Source organism: Pseudogymnoascus verrucosus (genome assembly GCF_001662655.1).
Source record: "Pseudogymnoascus verrucosus strain UAMH 10579 unplaced genomic scaffold scaffold_17, whole genome shotgun sequence".
NCBI lineage: Eukaryota > Fungi > Ascomycota > Leotiomycetes > Thelebolales > Thelebolaceae > Pseudogymnoascus > Pseudogymnoascus verrucosus.
The window spans coordinates 443,180-455,852 of record NW_017263668.1 but is presented as its reverse complement, the minus strand read 5'-3'; the positions used below and the strand labels follow the sequence as shown (position 1 = coordinate 455,852).

Below are 12,673 nucleotides of genomic sequence, written 5' to 3'. Positions count from 1 at the left end.
TGTGGGAGAACATGACCCTCGTCTCGGAGACCGTCAACGTCAACGTCGAACAACATTCGTACTCGCAGGTGCAGTACGTGGAAGCGATGCTGTCAACGCCGTGGTGGCGAGAATAGGACTGTAGATGCTAGGGTTCTGTTCTGTTCTGTTCTGTACCTTGGCTTCTTCGCTAGGATAAATCGCCCGAGTGAACCGGATCTACTGTACTGCTGCACTGTACTGCTGCGCCGTGGAATCGTCCGATATCACACAGCCACTGCGCAGGAACCCCGTTAGATTGTGGTGGAGTTGGGATTCACAGCCATTCCAACCGTGTATCCCACATCCAGACTCACCATCACACCTTGGCACCTAAAGGAATGCGAAAACCCAGTTGCACACCCCTTCGGCGCAATAAATAATTGTCAGCAAACAGACCCGGCAAACAGACCTAAACAGACTCGGCGAATAGAAATACCACTCGTCCAATTCTACAACTTCTGGCTAATCGTCCCTATAGCCAACTCAATCCTACGAAAGGACCCTGTAGACGGCTCGTGTTGGAATTACTTTGTGCTATATAGAGTGCCTCACCATTCTGCACCGTCATTGGCTGTACTCCACCAAACGCGTTGTGTGGAGAGGTACTTCATGTCTATGCAACCATGGCCCGCTAGACCACCCGTTAGGCCCTGCAAGGCCCTCCATAGCGCCAGGCACTGGAGACGCTAATGCGGTGCAGTGCTACATTCCACTTTGGTCGATTATGTTGGATGCCATGGCTGTAATTCCAACATCTATGCAGACATCCTATGCACGTTCTAGGCAGCAGCCAGAATTGAGTCTTTGATCTCTGAACTCTACACTGCTGGGTAAATGCGCGTCTCGCCGCCAACCCCCCCCCCCCCCCAATTTCCATATTATAAAGACCCCGCAGGCGCAGATCCTGATATTGTTATCCCACCACTCCACTATCACTATCACTCCTTACTTAGGTTAGTTATAGTTGTTATATAGCACCCTTAAGGCTTAGGGCTATTATAGGTTAATTATAAGCCTTAGGCATATAGTATAAGGAAGCCTTAGGCAAATAGGGAGTTAGCTAAGTTGGAGGGGTTTCTAGTATTATTTAGCTAGGAACTAGGAGATCTATCTCTAGAGGTTAGTAATAGTAAGATAGACAATTTATAAAGGCTAGAGGCTAGATAAGAACCTACTAGAACATATACTATATACTAGGTAATGTAGTATTTACACTTAGAGCTTTCTAAGCTCTATATACATAAGATAGTAGGATCTCTATCCTTCTTATGCCCTTTAGTATACATATAGGCTTCTAATGGCATCGCCTACTTCTAGACCACAGTTTCAATTGCAATTTGAAAATGATACTATGATATTATCTAGTTATGATGTCGTAGATTCCGCATATTCCCCCTCTCCCTTCTTATGCTCATTCTTTACCTTCTTGCTCACAACGCTTAAAGCCTTGTCCTTCGTGTCTTGCATGCTTTCCTTACTATCTTCTCTCCTTCTTTTCTTAGTAACACAGTTTAAACGTAGTTCTTTAATATAGTAAGCATCCTAAAAATAGGCCTAGGAGTCTAAAGTGTTATAAGTAGTATATAACATAAGGGATATAGACATTCCTTTTTTACGCTAGTCTTAAGATGCTTTTTAATATAATTAATTAGCATAGCCAGTATTAAGGAACAGGCCGGGCGTTAGATAAACCCCCTGATTTTGGCCCTAGAAACCTAGTTATCTGCACTGTAGAAGCCAGCGTTCCCTATGGTCCTCCCAATGGGTTACTCGAGGGTTTATGGGGTTGCAGTAGGCTCTTACAAGCCTATAAATACTACGTAGCTTCATTAGAATAGGAAAAGGCAATTGAATTAATAACTCTGTTACTATATACTAAGTGGTACCTAGGCAGTCCACATCTTAAATTACCATATAGGGTTGACTACTAATGTTTATAGTTGGCTTGATTTCTCAGCAATTCTCTGGCAACTCTCCGGCATCAACGGCATGAACTACTTTTCACCGCTCATATTTAAATCACTAGGCGTAACAGGAACCGACACTGGTCTTTTCGCAACAGGAATCTACGGCGTGGTGAAATCTGTGTCTGCCACAATTTCAATGCTCTTCCTAGTCGACCGTATCGGCCGCAAAACCCTCCTACTGAGCTCGTGCGGGATCATGAGCTTTTCGCTCTTCTTCGTCGGCGCCTATGTCAAGATCACGCATCCGGACGGCTTCACGCAGCAGATCAATAGTGGTGCTATCGCTGCTATTGCATTCATATATATCTATTCCATTGGCTATGCTTCTGCCTTTGGCGGCATCCCGTACATCCTGTTAAGCGAAGCAGCGCCGTTAAATGTGCGCACAGTCAGTGCGACGCTGGGGGCATCGATGCAGTGGGTCATGAATCTGGTCATTACGAAGGCTACGCCATACATGATTAGTAGCATTGGGTATGGCACGTTTTTTTTCTTTGGCTCCTGTGTCGTTTGTGGTTGGATTTATATCTTCATTTGGGCGCCGGAGACTAAGGGCGTGTCTCTAGAGCACATGGCGGCGGCGTTTGGGCATGATGATGTGGTTGCTATTACGGAGATAGCAGCAAAGGCAAAGAACGAGCATTTTGCGCTCCCTAGGATGTAACAGGCGGAGAAAGTTTAGGGTAAGGATTTTTTAAACAGAAATTCCGGTTACTATAGAGATCTAATGTATTCTCGTAGGACTGCAAAATGGTGTACATCAGGTCCTAGAGCTGTGGCTCCCTCCGTTAACATGCCAACTACCATAAAATCGCTGTCTGTAGCAAAAAACACTACGCTAATATTATATTATATATTGTATAATGCGCTCATGTAGTTATGTGACCACAGGTATGTATACTCCTAAGCATGTCGTAGGAACCGTAAGCGCACAAGGGTGGTTCGAGAAGAGGTTGTTAGGGACCTAGAGTAGAAAGGGCGTTATAACGAGAGAAGATCTAAGCGTTACAGAAGAACTGCTTGTACTAGAGGCTTCCTTTGCAAAGTGGAGCTTTATTTGAATAATGCCTGCAAGAGATTCTCTAACCGTTGGACAATCAGTTGGAATAAAGATTTAGAAGGAGCAGTTTCGAAAATCAATCCTCTCGAGTATGGTCGTACCATGCACTTGGCCACCAACGCATTAGTCCGTATTGATGTGTTACTGCTAACGTCTTATGAAATTATAGCCTATATACTTTTGTTGCATATGCATTATGTCGTCGTTTAACATTGTATCATATTATTAACATATCTGAGAAACGTCTATCACATTTATGTGGCACACAGGTCACGATCAAATGTCGAAGCCTTTCCTCGAGAAAAATGCGGTTTCCTGTCTGAGCCAGTAGTTATTATCGTTTAATAATAAACAAATAAAGAATAAATTCTGCTTCCGTACACGAATAACCAAAACCATAATACTCTAACAGCCACAGTTTCATCAGTAGATATACACAAACTCGTCATTCTTGCGATCAGTTAGATCATGCAATGCGGCGTCGGTATTTCTGCTATCAATGTCATCCTGCGCGGTATACTGGTCCATCATGGAGCGATCAGTGATTTTCGCTGGCTTCCCGTTCGCAACACGCTTCCTCTCTTGGCCTTTGTTCATGGTGAAGAGTAAGAACCACTGTGCTAAGATAGCAGCAACCATTGCGCAGAACAAGCCCAGTACAACGCGCAGTCCTGGAAGATAGCTTGGAGCATCTGATGCTTTGAACAATAGCGGGCCAATGATGTTGCCAACAGATATACCGATGTTGTAAATAACCATTAGGACCGTCTTCTTAGTTGTTCCAGCAGTGTTACCCACGAGCCAAGTGATAAGGAGGGGGTTTCCACCAAAGAGAAACGCGAGAAGGTAGTATGCAACTAGATTAGGGGCAATGTTGGCGCTGTTTCGCGGAAGGGCATATAGCATGGCTAATCCAGCAACGACGGGGAGCATGAGGATAGCTAGGATAGCACCCTTTAGCTTCGCCTTATGTGCAGCGTAACTCGCTAGGAGAATAACCAAGAGCTGCACTGCACCAAAAGGAATGTTAAGTAGCGACGTGATGTACTTGTCAAATCCAAGTCCGTTTAGGATAAGTGGACCAAAGACATTGCTCACCGCTGCTCCAACATTAACGAGAAGAGCTAAAACAAACCAGAGGTATGTCTTTGGATCAAGGAAGACCTCGACGACTTGGCTCCATTTGAATTCGCGAGAGCCAATACCAGTATTGTTTGCGCGAAGTCGCTCAATAGCTTGAGCGCGCTCGTGTTTAGTAAGGAAGCGTGCGCTTTCCACGTCGTTGTCGAGCTTCCAGTAAACGAACGGGGCAGTAATAACAGTAACAAGTCCAACGAAAATGAAAATACTAGTGAGAAATTAGCTACTATGCGCATAGCATCCACTTCACTGGAGTGCACATAAAGGGAGGCTAGAATGAAGCTTACATCTGCCATGACCTAAGAGTGCTACTAGGAATATGACCCAGACCAAAAGAAAGTGCAGATCCAATAATGGTTGCCATGCCGTTAGTTCCATACCAAGCTGCGATACGAACTGGTTGTTCAGCGCGACGGTACCACTGACTAGTTATAACGCCAAAAAGTGGCAGACAAGCAGCTTCGAATAGACCGAGGAAGAAGCGGGAGGTGACAAGCCCAGCGTAGTTGTGAGATGCAGCCATGCAGGTCTGCGCAAGACCCCAACCAAAGATGAGTATAGACATCAAGATACGATGAGGCACCTTGACTATCACGGCAGAGGCGAAGGGGAGCCAACATAATTGAGCGATTGGGGCTATAGAGCCGACCATAGAGTACTCTGTGCCTTTCAGCTTAGTATCTTCTCGGAGGCCAAAGAGAGAAGCATATCCAAGCACTGATTTGTCGAGGATCTAGGTCAAATTAGTGGGCTGCGTGGGGCTTTGCGAGTAGAGTAGAATGCTGACCTGGAGGAAGTACACCCAGACAAGTATTGTTAAAATTGACTTGTCTGTTTTGCGAAGGATGAGTTTGTTCTATTGGCGAGCGTTAGTAATCTCTTCTGTCTCTAAGTAGATACACTTTAAAGATGGACTCACATCTTGCTCAGTGAGAACCACTCGTTCCTCGCTGACCTGAGCCCCCTTGGTGCCAGACTCTTTATCTTCGATCTGGTTTGAGCTCGTCTTGCTGTCACCGATGGATGACACGTCCTCGTTACCGTTAAGAACGTCGATTGGCGCCATTGTTGTGTTCTTACAGGAATGCGGGATGAGTCTTGATGGGAAGATGGGCTCAGAGGAGGTTAGATGATGTCGAGAGGGTCATATATTGCTCTGCACGGAACTAGTGTGTTACCCCAGACTCGCAGCTCTTCTAAGTTTGACACGGGATGCGGGGGTTAGCGGTTTCCATTACCTTCATCGAACTCAAAAGGGGAAAGATTCGGGGGTAGCGGTGAGATGTTGACAACCTCCATGATCCGCTGCGAACACAATAATAAACTGGGTGGGTTTTTTTGGGGGGGGGAGAGCTTTCGTTGCCAAGCGATCTAGCCCCCAACGCTTGGATCTTAGGGGTGTATTTGCCAATCAACAGTTCCCCACCCCCGAAATTAGGGCGGAAGTCTAGAACAGCTTAAAACAATGCAGCTGACGACAACGGCTTGCTTGGGGGAGGTAGGGCTTGGGGGAGTTTGGGGGAGTTTGGGGGAGTTTGGGGAGTTTGGAGAAGTTTGAAGAAGTTTGAGGGAGTTCGGAGGAGCGTGGGGGCGGGTAGTAGCGTGGGATATGCGGGGTAACGACATATTTGCGTTGGTACCCACTAGTAATAATCTATCGGACATTTCGGCGTTGGACCGAAAAGTCGGGACCTAGTCTGAATGTGGCGATTGGTAGTACGCGGTCTAATCGATGGGCCAGAAAACGTTGGGGGTGTTCCGAGGCAGGTCCATAACGACGCTAGGCTCAAAGCAGCTGCTACACTAATTGGAAACCCCCACGGTCCGATTTCAGGGTATGTCCGTGCAGAACAGTTAATCATCAAGTTGGCGGACAGCCACGAATTCTATCACTCATGCTTCTCATTGTTCGATTCTACTCTTCCATATCTATCAATCATACGCCTTTCCCCTTCCCCACCGTGCGACTTTCTAAAAGCCTTCATCGACTAATTGCCTCATTTCATAATGGCCAAAATCACAAGCATCGAATATTTCCGCGTTAAGCCTCGCTGGCTGATGGTCAAGATCAGTGATGACGCTGGGCAGTACGGCTGGGGTGAAGGCACCCTCGAGGGCCACGATCTCGCTGTTGAGGGTGCACTAGACGAGATGATTGTGCGACTTATTGGCCAGGAAGCAAAGTGCGTCGTTTATTCATGTTGGCTGCCTATTGAGTATACCTTGCTAACAAAATGAAGTAACATTGAGCATATATGGCAAATGTTCTGGAGACATGGCTTCTACCGTGGTGGTCCGGTCTTTATGTCTGCACTCTCTGGAATTGACATTGCCTTGTGGGATCTCAAAGGTTAGTCCCCTCCATTGAAGAATAATTGGCAGGATACGAAAGCTGAGGATCTTCGCCCAACAAAGGCCGGACTCTCGGAGTCCCAGTCTATGAGTTGCTCGGTGGGAAGGTCAGAAATAAGGTACAGGTCTACGCCTGGATTGGGGGTGACAGGCCAGCCGACGTCGAAATCGCCGCGTACGTGATCATGCACTCCTCTCACTCACGACCAATTGCTAACTCGTGCTACAGCAAAGCACGAATAGCACAGGGCCTCAAATGCGTCAAAATGAATGCAACCGAGGACACAAACTGGGTCGACTCACCCTCCGTCCTCGACGCCACAGTCGAGCGCCTCCGCATTGTAAAATCCCTAGGCCTAGACGTTGGCCTCGACTTCCACGGCCGCCTGCACAAGCCCATGGCGAAACAGCTGGCCAAAGCATTAGAACCCCACCGTCCACTCTTTATCGAAGAGCCACTTCTCTGTGAGCACCCGGAAGCCATCAAGCAGCTTGCAGACTCCACAAGCATCCCGATCGCGTTTGGCGAGCGCCTCTACACGCGTTGGGACATCAAGCGCTTCCTCGAAGACACGTCGGTCGATATTCTGCAGCCGGACATTGCGCATGCTGGCGGTATCTCCGAGACGCGGAAAATCGCCATTATGGCTGAGGCATACGACGTCGCAATCGCGCCGCATTGTCCCCTTGGCCCTGTTGCATTTGCGGCCTCGTTACAGGTTGCATTGGCGACGCCGAATTTTGCGATCTTGGAGATGAGCTTGGGCATGCATTATAATACTGAGTCGGGTGACGGAATTGATTTACTTACGTATTTGAAGGATCAGAGCGTGTTTGACATTGCGGATGGGTATGTCAACGCGCCGACAGGGGTGGGTTTAGGTATTGAGATTGATGAAGAGATGGTGAGGAAGATTAGTAAAGACACGAAGCCCTGGCAGTGTAAGGAGTTTTTTGGTCCGGACGGTAGTATAAGAGAGTGGTAGAGGGTCTATATCCACAAGGCGACTCTTTACGGGGAGGTCTTTTAGGAAATGATAAAGCTATGCTCTGTATATTCTGAATAGTTTCCGAAATTTGCTGCATGTGTTCATTATGTGTACTTTTAAATTGATGCAATTCTCTAAGCGTAATTGACGGAGGTGCTGTGCGCTATTTGGCTTTAGTAGAATTGACTTGTAACAAGGTGAACTCAAAGCTAAAAGGCTATTGAATAATTACACCTTCCCACAAACTGAGCAGTGGTAACAACCCACCATTTCCTCGAGTGCAGGGTCAAGTAAAAAACCAAATTCATAGAATAGCTTTATCTATCCAAAAGATCATCACCTAGCCCGTCTCTACGCCTCTCAAATATTAACAACGACCTTCAGCACCAAGTCCCCCTTCTTATCAACACCCCTCCCGGCCATTTTAAAAGCTTCCGGAATGCTATCCAGTCCCAAAAATCGATGCGTAATCAGCTTCGAGATATCAGGCAGGCTCCGTCCCGCATCTTTATTTTCGCCCGCGAGTACAGAGATCCCGTATGGGTATGTACTTGCGTAGCGGAAAACACCAATCAGATCCACCTCCCGTAATGCAGCGGCAGACATGGGCAGAGTCTGCACAGGCGTGCCCATCCCGATCATGATCACCTTTCCGCCTGGTCGACTTGCCTGTATTGGCATATAATCAGTACAGTTGAACCCATGCAATAAGTTGAAAATACATAAAGACGACGTACATAAATCGCAGTTTGCATGCAGGCCTCAACACCTGTGCATTCAAACACAGCATCAAAGCCTGCGAACCCCTCACCTTCCCGTACCGCTCCGACAGCTAAAGCCGCCGTCTCCCGAGCAATCTCGAGATTTTCCTCAATAGTTGATCCGCGCCTCATGGGGACCACGAAGCCGAGATCCGCAAACTCGTTCGCTGTGGCGAAATTGACGCGCCGCCCTTCGATGTCGCAGATCACGATCTTCGAGGATCCTGTCACCCGTAGCATGGCAGCTGTGAGTAATCCAACCGCCCCGGCCCCGATTACGAGCGTAGTCGCGCCTGGAGTGAGAGCTGCGCGGCGGATGCCATGGATTGCAACGCTGAGGGGCTCTACGAGAGCACCTTCTTCGGTGGAGACGGATGGTGGGAGCCTTTTAAAATCGTTCCGTCAGCCACCGATGATTTATATACGCATGAGCAGAAACACAATTGAAAAGAGGGGCATGGAACGTACCGATGGCACCACTTCGCCGGCGCATTGATCGCCTCTTGCAACGTCCCCTGGAAATGCGGGAAGCTCTTCGCGCTGCTCCGGAAGCTCATTTTTGGACAGATATTGTACCTGCCTTCCTTGCAAAGCCCACATTCCTCGCATGGCTTACCGACCTCAAGTGCGACTCTATCACCGACGGCGAATTTCCCTAAAGGCACGTCTGAGCCAATAGAGGTTACGATGCCGGAAGACTCGTGCCCAAGACTCAGAGGTTCCCGGACCAGGATATCGCCATTTGCGAAGTGGTTGTAATAGTGCTGATCCGATCCGCAGATTCCGGTGCTGCGGATTGCGATTTGCAACTCGCTAGGGAGCGGTGGCTCGAGAAAGCGTTGTTCCTGGGTTTGGGGTTCAGTTTTCAAAGGGCCATTTTGGTGCGGGGTTTGGGTTTCCTACGGTTCTGAGGTCGCGAACGCCGTGCAGGCAGGATGCCTGGATTGTTCTGGCTTCTGTAGACATTGCTTTTGGCTATTGCCCTATTAATGGTAAAGAATTTTCCTTAACTTAGAGTGATTTGAGTAAAAACTCAGTGTGAAGAGTATAATAATACATAGTTATGACAAAATATTGGCTAAGAGCTTCCGTTATTCGGGTCTCTCCCCAAAAAGGAAGCGTGGGGGTGGGCCACTCGTATTTGCTTGCTATTTTTGGGGTTGTTGGGGTTTGTAATACAGTGTAGAACAGCAAAGTTTAGTCAACTTTATCGTTTGTTTCGCCATAGCCAGAATTCTAAAAGAGCGAGTAAGAATCAATAACTGGATAGTAGAGTTCAGAGCGAAAATTATTATCCGTCGCAATTCATAAATACTTGGTTGACATTATCATATACAAGATTTAATTGTGGAATATTTCAATCTACCTTCCCATCTACCTTCCCATCCACCCACCATCAACGAGAAATATCTCCCCAGACACATACGCACACGCAGAACTCGCAAGGAAAATAACAGGGCCCTTAAAGTCATTAGGGTTGCCCCATCTGCCTGCCGGGATCCTCGATAAAACACTTTCCGCCCTCTCCTTATCGTTCTGTAACGCCTCAGTCATATCAGTTGCGATATAACCGGGCGCGATTGCGTTGACGTTGATGCCCTTGCTTGCCCATTCGTTGGAGAGAGCTTTTGTCAGTTGTGCCACTCCACCCTTTGCTGCTGCGTATGCTGGCACAGTTATCCCTCCTTGGAATGAGCATAGAGATGCCACGTTGATTATGCTTCCTCGGTGGCCCGCCGCGTTCGGTTTGCGACTGAGCATGTACGCTCCAACGTCGCGACAAAGGGTAAAGACTGTAGAGAGGTTGACTTGTAGGACCTGCGCAAAGGGGGTTAGTGTGAAGGATGAAGATTTCTGAGATTGGAGGCACGAACATCGTCCCAATCATTTTGAGGGAAGAGATGGGCAGGGTGGCGTTTTTGAATCCCGGCGCAAGTAACCAGAATATCAATGTCATGACCATCATTGAGAATCTTTCTTGTTAATGCGGAGACCTCTGTAGATGAAGCTAGGTCCGCAGTGTAGATGGTTGCCTTTCTTCCTAGCGATTCTATTTTTGATTTGGTAGCTGTGTTCGAGTTGTCTCTCTGTTACGAGTCAGCTCATGGGCATGAACGCCAGGAAGGATGGAACTACTTGAATGAGAATGATGTCTGAGCCTGCTTCGGCCAATGCAACGGCCATTGATGCGCCGATCCCACGAGTTCCGCCTGTGAACATGGCTGTCCTACCGGCCAGAGAGAACATATCCAAAATTGAAGGCGCCATACTGATCCTGGATAGTTAAAGCTGTTGCGATATATTGCGTTTTGCTGCGGAGAGGGAGTATCGGAGGATTGTATTTTATAGCATTGGTGACATGGCGGTACGGAGAGGAAGAGTCCGAGGATAATGTTTCATAGTATTAGTGGCATGGCGGTACGAAACATTGTCTTGAACAGGCTGGCGGTTCCACGATTGGGATTATTGGGGTGACCCCCTTGGGAAGTGAGGGGGGAATGCAGGGGTGATTGGAGAGGAGTAAGCTAGAGCCGGCTAAACTGCGGAGTCCAACTCAACCGTGTTAGCGTGGTTGATGGAGCATATGTACCCCAATTTTAGTGCAAGGCCGGCCGGAGTTTAGTGGCAGGGTCTTGGTGGAGTCGGGCAAAACTGACGCTTTAGAAAGTGCGAATGTTGAGTACCACCGTAATTAAATTACACTATCATTGAGTTACCCGCTGTGAAGCTGTGTACTCGCAGTATTGGTAGTGGTGAGGTGGACACTCGTCATCGGCCAAAATTACATGTGAAGACGGCAGATGCAGTATTAACTTCGCAGGTAAGTGCATTATCTTCATGCCTCATTTCACGGACTTGATGTCTGTTTTAAATACACGTTCAACTCCGTAAGAAGCGTATATATAGTCTCCATGATAGGCACCTTCATGCCGAACTCCCTAGCCTTCCTCAGCGGTGTGCCCAAAATGATATCAACTTCCATCTGTCTTCCGGCCACGCGGTCAGCATGCATGCTGCTATGAATCCCCGGCATCTTCAATATCTTATTGATTAGCTCGTCAATCAAATCGTAGGATAAGGGTATACCGCATTTGCGCGCTACGTCAATGACTTCTGTCATTAATTGGCGGGTTAAGGACATCCCGCCTTCAGAACTGAGCCAGGATTGCGTGTCAAGGAGCGTTAGGGTCGTGACTGAGTTCCAGGCGGCATTCCAGACTACTTTTTCCCACCGCTTGATTTGCATGTCTTCAACAACGTCGAAAGGTGTTCCGCCGGCCCTCAAGAAACCTGTGAAGGCGTCCAAACAACCCTGTTCCAGTGCGTTGTCTACCTTTTCGTTTGGATACAGTCCAATTTGAGTATGTTCAGATTTGGTGTGCGTGATCACCCCGGGCGAAGTTTGGAGAGCACCAACCCATGTCTACGGTGCGTTAGGAGTGATAAAATATGGTAAAATGAGGTCAAGAAAACTCACAACGCATGTGATGATGGTGACATCAGGAAAGGCCTGCCTAAACGGCTCCTCATTTCCTACTCCATTTTGTATCACGACAAGGGTTGTTTTCTTTGCGTCGACGGCTGGTGCTACCTGTGCCGGTACTGAACTTTGATCAATTGCTTTGTGTGAGCACACTACGTAATCGAATGTCCCCCTTGCTTCTGCGGGAGTTTTTACTACTATATGTCTTGTCAGTCTATAACTTGAAAGATTGTCTGGGTCGTAGCGCGTATACCATTGTATGGGCGAAACGTATGTGACCCGTAAACTTCACTGTTGATGGTGAGACCCTGAGTGCCGATGCATTAGCTTTTTCGTTCTGATCGGGGCCTCCTGTTGTTGTGTTGTAATACACACATTCATTTTAACAGCGTCGTAATTTGATCGGGCAACCACCGTCAGACGAACATTTTCCGACTTGGTGAGTATGTAGGCGTAGAAGGACCCAATGCTGTGTAGTGCTGGTCAGCTCCGAATAGGCCACGATACAGGATACATCGACAAATTCCCACCAGGCAGACTTACGCCCCAAGCCCAAAAAGCAGCACATCAACTGCTTCGCTCATCCTGGTCAGTATCGAGTGATTTTTCGATATCGTAGAAGTAAATGTGTAAAGTGATAGATGTCGGTAGGAGGGAGTGGTCACGTAAGTTGGAGAAACTATTATTCTTTGAGGACGAGATAAGTCGTGACTACGAACAAAACGCCAAGCGCAACCCCCACGGCCCCGGATTGGATCTGCCGAACTAATGCATGGGCACCACACGATCCTGCAGGTCATCGGAGGCTGATTGCCATGGGTAGTGCGGGGTTGTTTGGGGGCCCCACGCGGTTGGGGGTCATGGCTTTCTTGGCGTTTGAACCATTACGTTGTGGTGAT

The 12,673-nt window shown here is 47.8% G+C and overlaps 6 protein-coding genes across 6 annotated transcripts; 2 read left to right on the top strand and 4 right to left on the bottom strand.

Annotated features, from left to right (window-relative positions):
• Positions 1–11: 11 nt before the first annotated feature.
• On the top strand, positions 12–2,652 carry VE01_04412 (uncharacterized protein; the record flags this gene model as incomplete). The annotated part of the gene is made up of 2 exons (XM_018273886.1): positions 12–73; positions 1,962–2,652. The coding sequence occupies 2 exons, from the start codon at positions 12–14 to the stop codon at positions 2,650–2,652; spliced, it is 753 nt and encodes a 250-aa protein (XP_018131180.1).
• A 566-nt stretch (positions 2,653–3,218) lies between these two features.
• Positions 3,219–5,735, bottom strand: VE01_04411 (uncharacterized protein). The gene is made up of 4 exons (XM_018273885.2): positions 5,108–5,735; positions 4,976–5,044; positions 4,476–4,921; positions 3,219–4,396 (listed from the first exon to the last, which is right to left on the bottom strand). The coding sequence occupies exons 1-4, from the start codon at positions 5,252–5,254 to the stop codon at positions 3,472–3,474; spliced, it is 1,587 nt and encodes a 528-aa protein (XP_018131183.1). The 5' UTR covers positions 5,255–5,735; the 3' UTR covers positions 3,219–3,471.
• A 306-nt stretch (positions 5,736–6,041) lies between these two features.
• On the top strand, positions 6,042–7,588 carry VE01_04410 (uncharacterized protein). Its single transcript, XM_018273884.2, has 4 exons — positions 6,042–6,371; positions 6,429–6,538; positions 6,604–6,715; positions 6,770–7,588. The coding sequence occupies exons 1-4, from the start codon at positions 6,196–6,198 to the stop codon at positions 7,524–7,526; spliced, it is 1,155 nt and encodes a 384-aa protein (XP_018131182.1). The 5' UTR covers positions 6,042–6,195; the 3' UTR covers positions 7,527–7,588.
• Positions 7,589–7,620: 32 nt separating this feature from the next.
• VE01_04409 (uncharacterized protein) lies at positions 7,621–9,342 on the bottom strand. Its single transcript, XM_018273883.2, has 4 exons — positions 9,194–9,342; positions 8,759–9,135; positions 8,267–8,675; positions 7,621–8,198 (listed from the first exon to the last, which is right to left on the bottom strand). Exons 1-4 carry the CDS (start codon positions 9,254–9,256, stop codon positions 7,890–7,892), a joined length of 1,158 nt encoding a protein of 385 aa, XP_018131190.1. The 5' UTR covers positions 9,257–9,342; the 3' UTR covers positions 7,621–7,889.
• A 248-nt stretch (positions 9,343–9,590) lies between these two features.
• On the bottom strand, positions 9,591–10,770 carry VE01_04408 (uncharacterized protein). Its single transcript, XM_018273882.2, has 3 exons — positions 10,427–10,770; positions 10,165–10,377; positions 9,591–10,108 (listed from the first exon to the last, which is right to left on the bottom strand). Exons 1-3 carry the CDS (start codon positions 10,556–10,558, stop codon positions 9,665–9,667), a joined length of 789 nt encoding a protein of 262 aa, XP_018131191.1. The 5' UTR covers positions 10,559–10,770; the 3' UTR covers positions 9,591–9,664.
• A 347-nt stretch (positions 10,771–11,117) lies between these two features.
• VE01_04407 (uncharacterized protein) lies at positions 11,118–12,540 on the bottom strand. Its single transcript, XM_018273881.2, has 5 exons — positions 12,318–12,540; positions 12,150–12,243; positions 12,028–12,082; positions 11,769–11,971; positions 11,118–11,714 (listed from the first exon to the last, which is right to left on the bottom strand). The coding sequence occupies exons 1-5, from the start codon at positions 12,356–12,358 to the stop codon at positions 11,139–11,141; spliced, it is 969 nt and encodes a 322-aa protein (XP_018131194.1). The 5' UTR covers positions 12,359–12,540; the 3' UTR covers positions 11,118–11,138.
• Between the last annotated feature and the right edge of the window lie 133 nt (positions 12,541–12,673).

Excerpts from the sequence above, each read along its gene's own strand:
- VE01_04411 (XM_018273885.2), bottom strand. The coding sequence starts at position 5,254 with ATGGCGCCAATCGACGTTCTTAACGGTAACGAGGACGTGTCATCCATC. Across the intron at positions 5,045-5,107 it reads TGGTTCTCACTGAGCAAGAT|AACAAACTCATCCTTCGCAA; the intron begins GTGAGTCCATCT and ends GCTCGCCAATAG. Across the intron at positions 4,397-4,475 it reads ACTCTTAGGTCATGGCAGAT|TATTTTCATTTTCGTTGGAC; the intron begins GTAAGCTTCATT and ends ATTTCTCACTAG.
- VE01_04410 (XM_018273884.2), top strand. The coding sequence starts at position 6,196 with ATGGCCAAAATCACAAGCATCGAATATTTCCGCGTTAAGCCTCGCTGG. Across the intron at positions 6,372-6,428 it reads CTTATTGGCCAGGAAGCAAA|TAACATTGAGCATATATGGC; the intron begins GTGCGTCGTTTA and ends AACAAAATGAAG. Across the intron at positions 6,539-6,603 it reads TGCCTTGTGGGATCTCAAAG|GCCGGACTCTCGGAGTCCCA; the intron begins GTTAGTCCCCTC and ends CGCCCAACAAAG.
- VE01_04409 (XM_018273883.2), bottom strand. The coding sequence starts at position 9,256 with ATGTCTACAGAAGCCAGAACAATCCAGGCATCCTGCCTGCACGGCGTT. Across the intron at positions 9,136-9,193 it reads GCGTTCGCGACCTCAGAACC|GAACAACGCTTTCTCGAGCC; the intron begins GTAGGAAACCCA and ends CCCCAAACCCAG. Across the intron at positions 8,676-8,758 it reads CCGGCGAAGTGGTGCCATCG|GCTCCCACCATCCGTCTCCA; the intron begins GTACGTTCCATG and ends CGATTTTAAAAG.
- VE01_04408 (XM_018273882.2), bottom strand. The coding sequence starts at position 10,558 with ATGGCGCCTTCAATTTTGGATATGTTCTCTCTGGCCGGTAGGACAGCC. Across the intron at positions 10,378-10,426 it reads CAGACATCATTCTCATTCAA|AGAGACAACTCGAACACAGC; the intron begins GTAGTTCCATCC and ends GACTCGTAACAG. Across the intron at positions 10,109-10,164 it reads CTCAAAATGATTGGGACGAT|GTCCTACAAGTCAACCTCTC; the intron begins GTTCGTGCCTCC and ends CCCTTTGCGCAG.
- VE01_04407 (XM_018273881.2), bottom strand. The coding sequence starts at position 12,358 with ATGAGCGAAGCAGTTGATGTGCTGCTTTTTGGGCTTGGGGC. Across the intron at positions 12,244-12,317 it reads CTGCTTTTTGGGCTTGGGGC|CATTGGGTCCTTCTACGCCT; the intron begins GTAAGTCTGCCT and ends AGCACTACACAG. Across the intron at positions 11,972-12,027 it reads TACGTTTCGCCCATACAATG|TAGTAAAAACTCCCGCAGAA; the intron begins GTATACGCGCTA and ends CAAGACATATAG.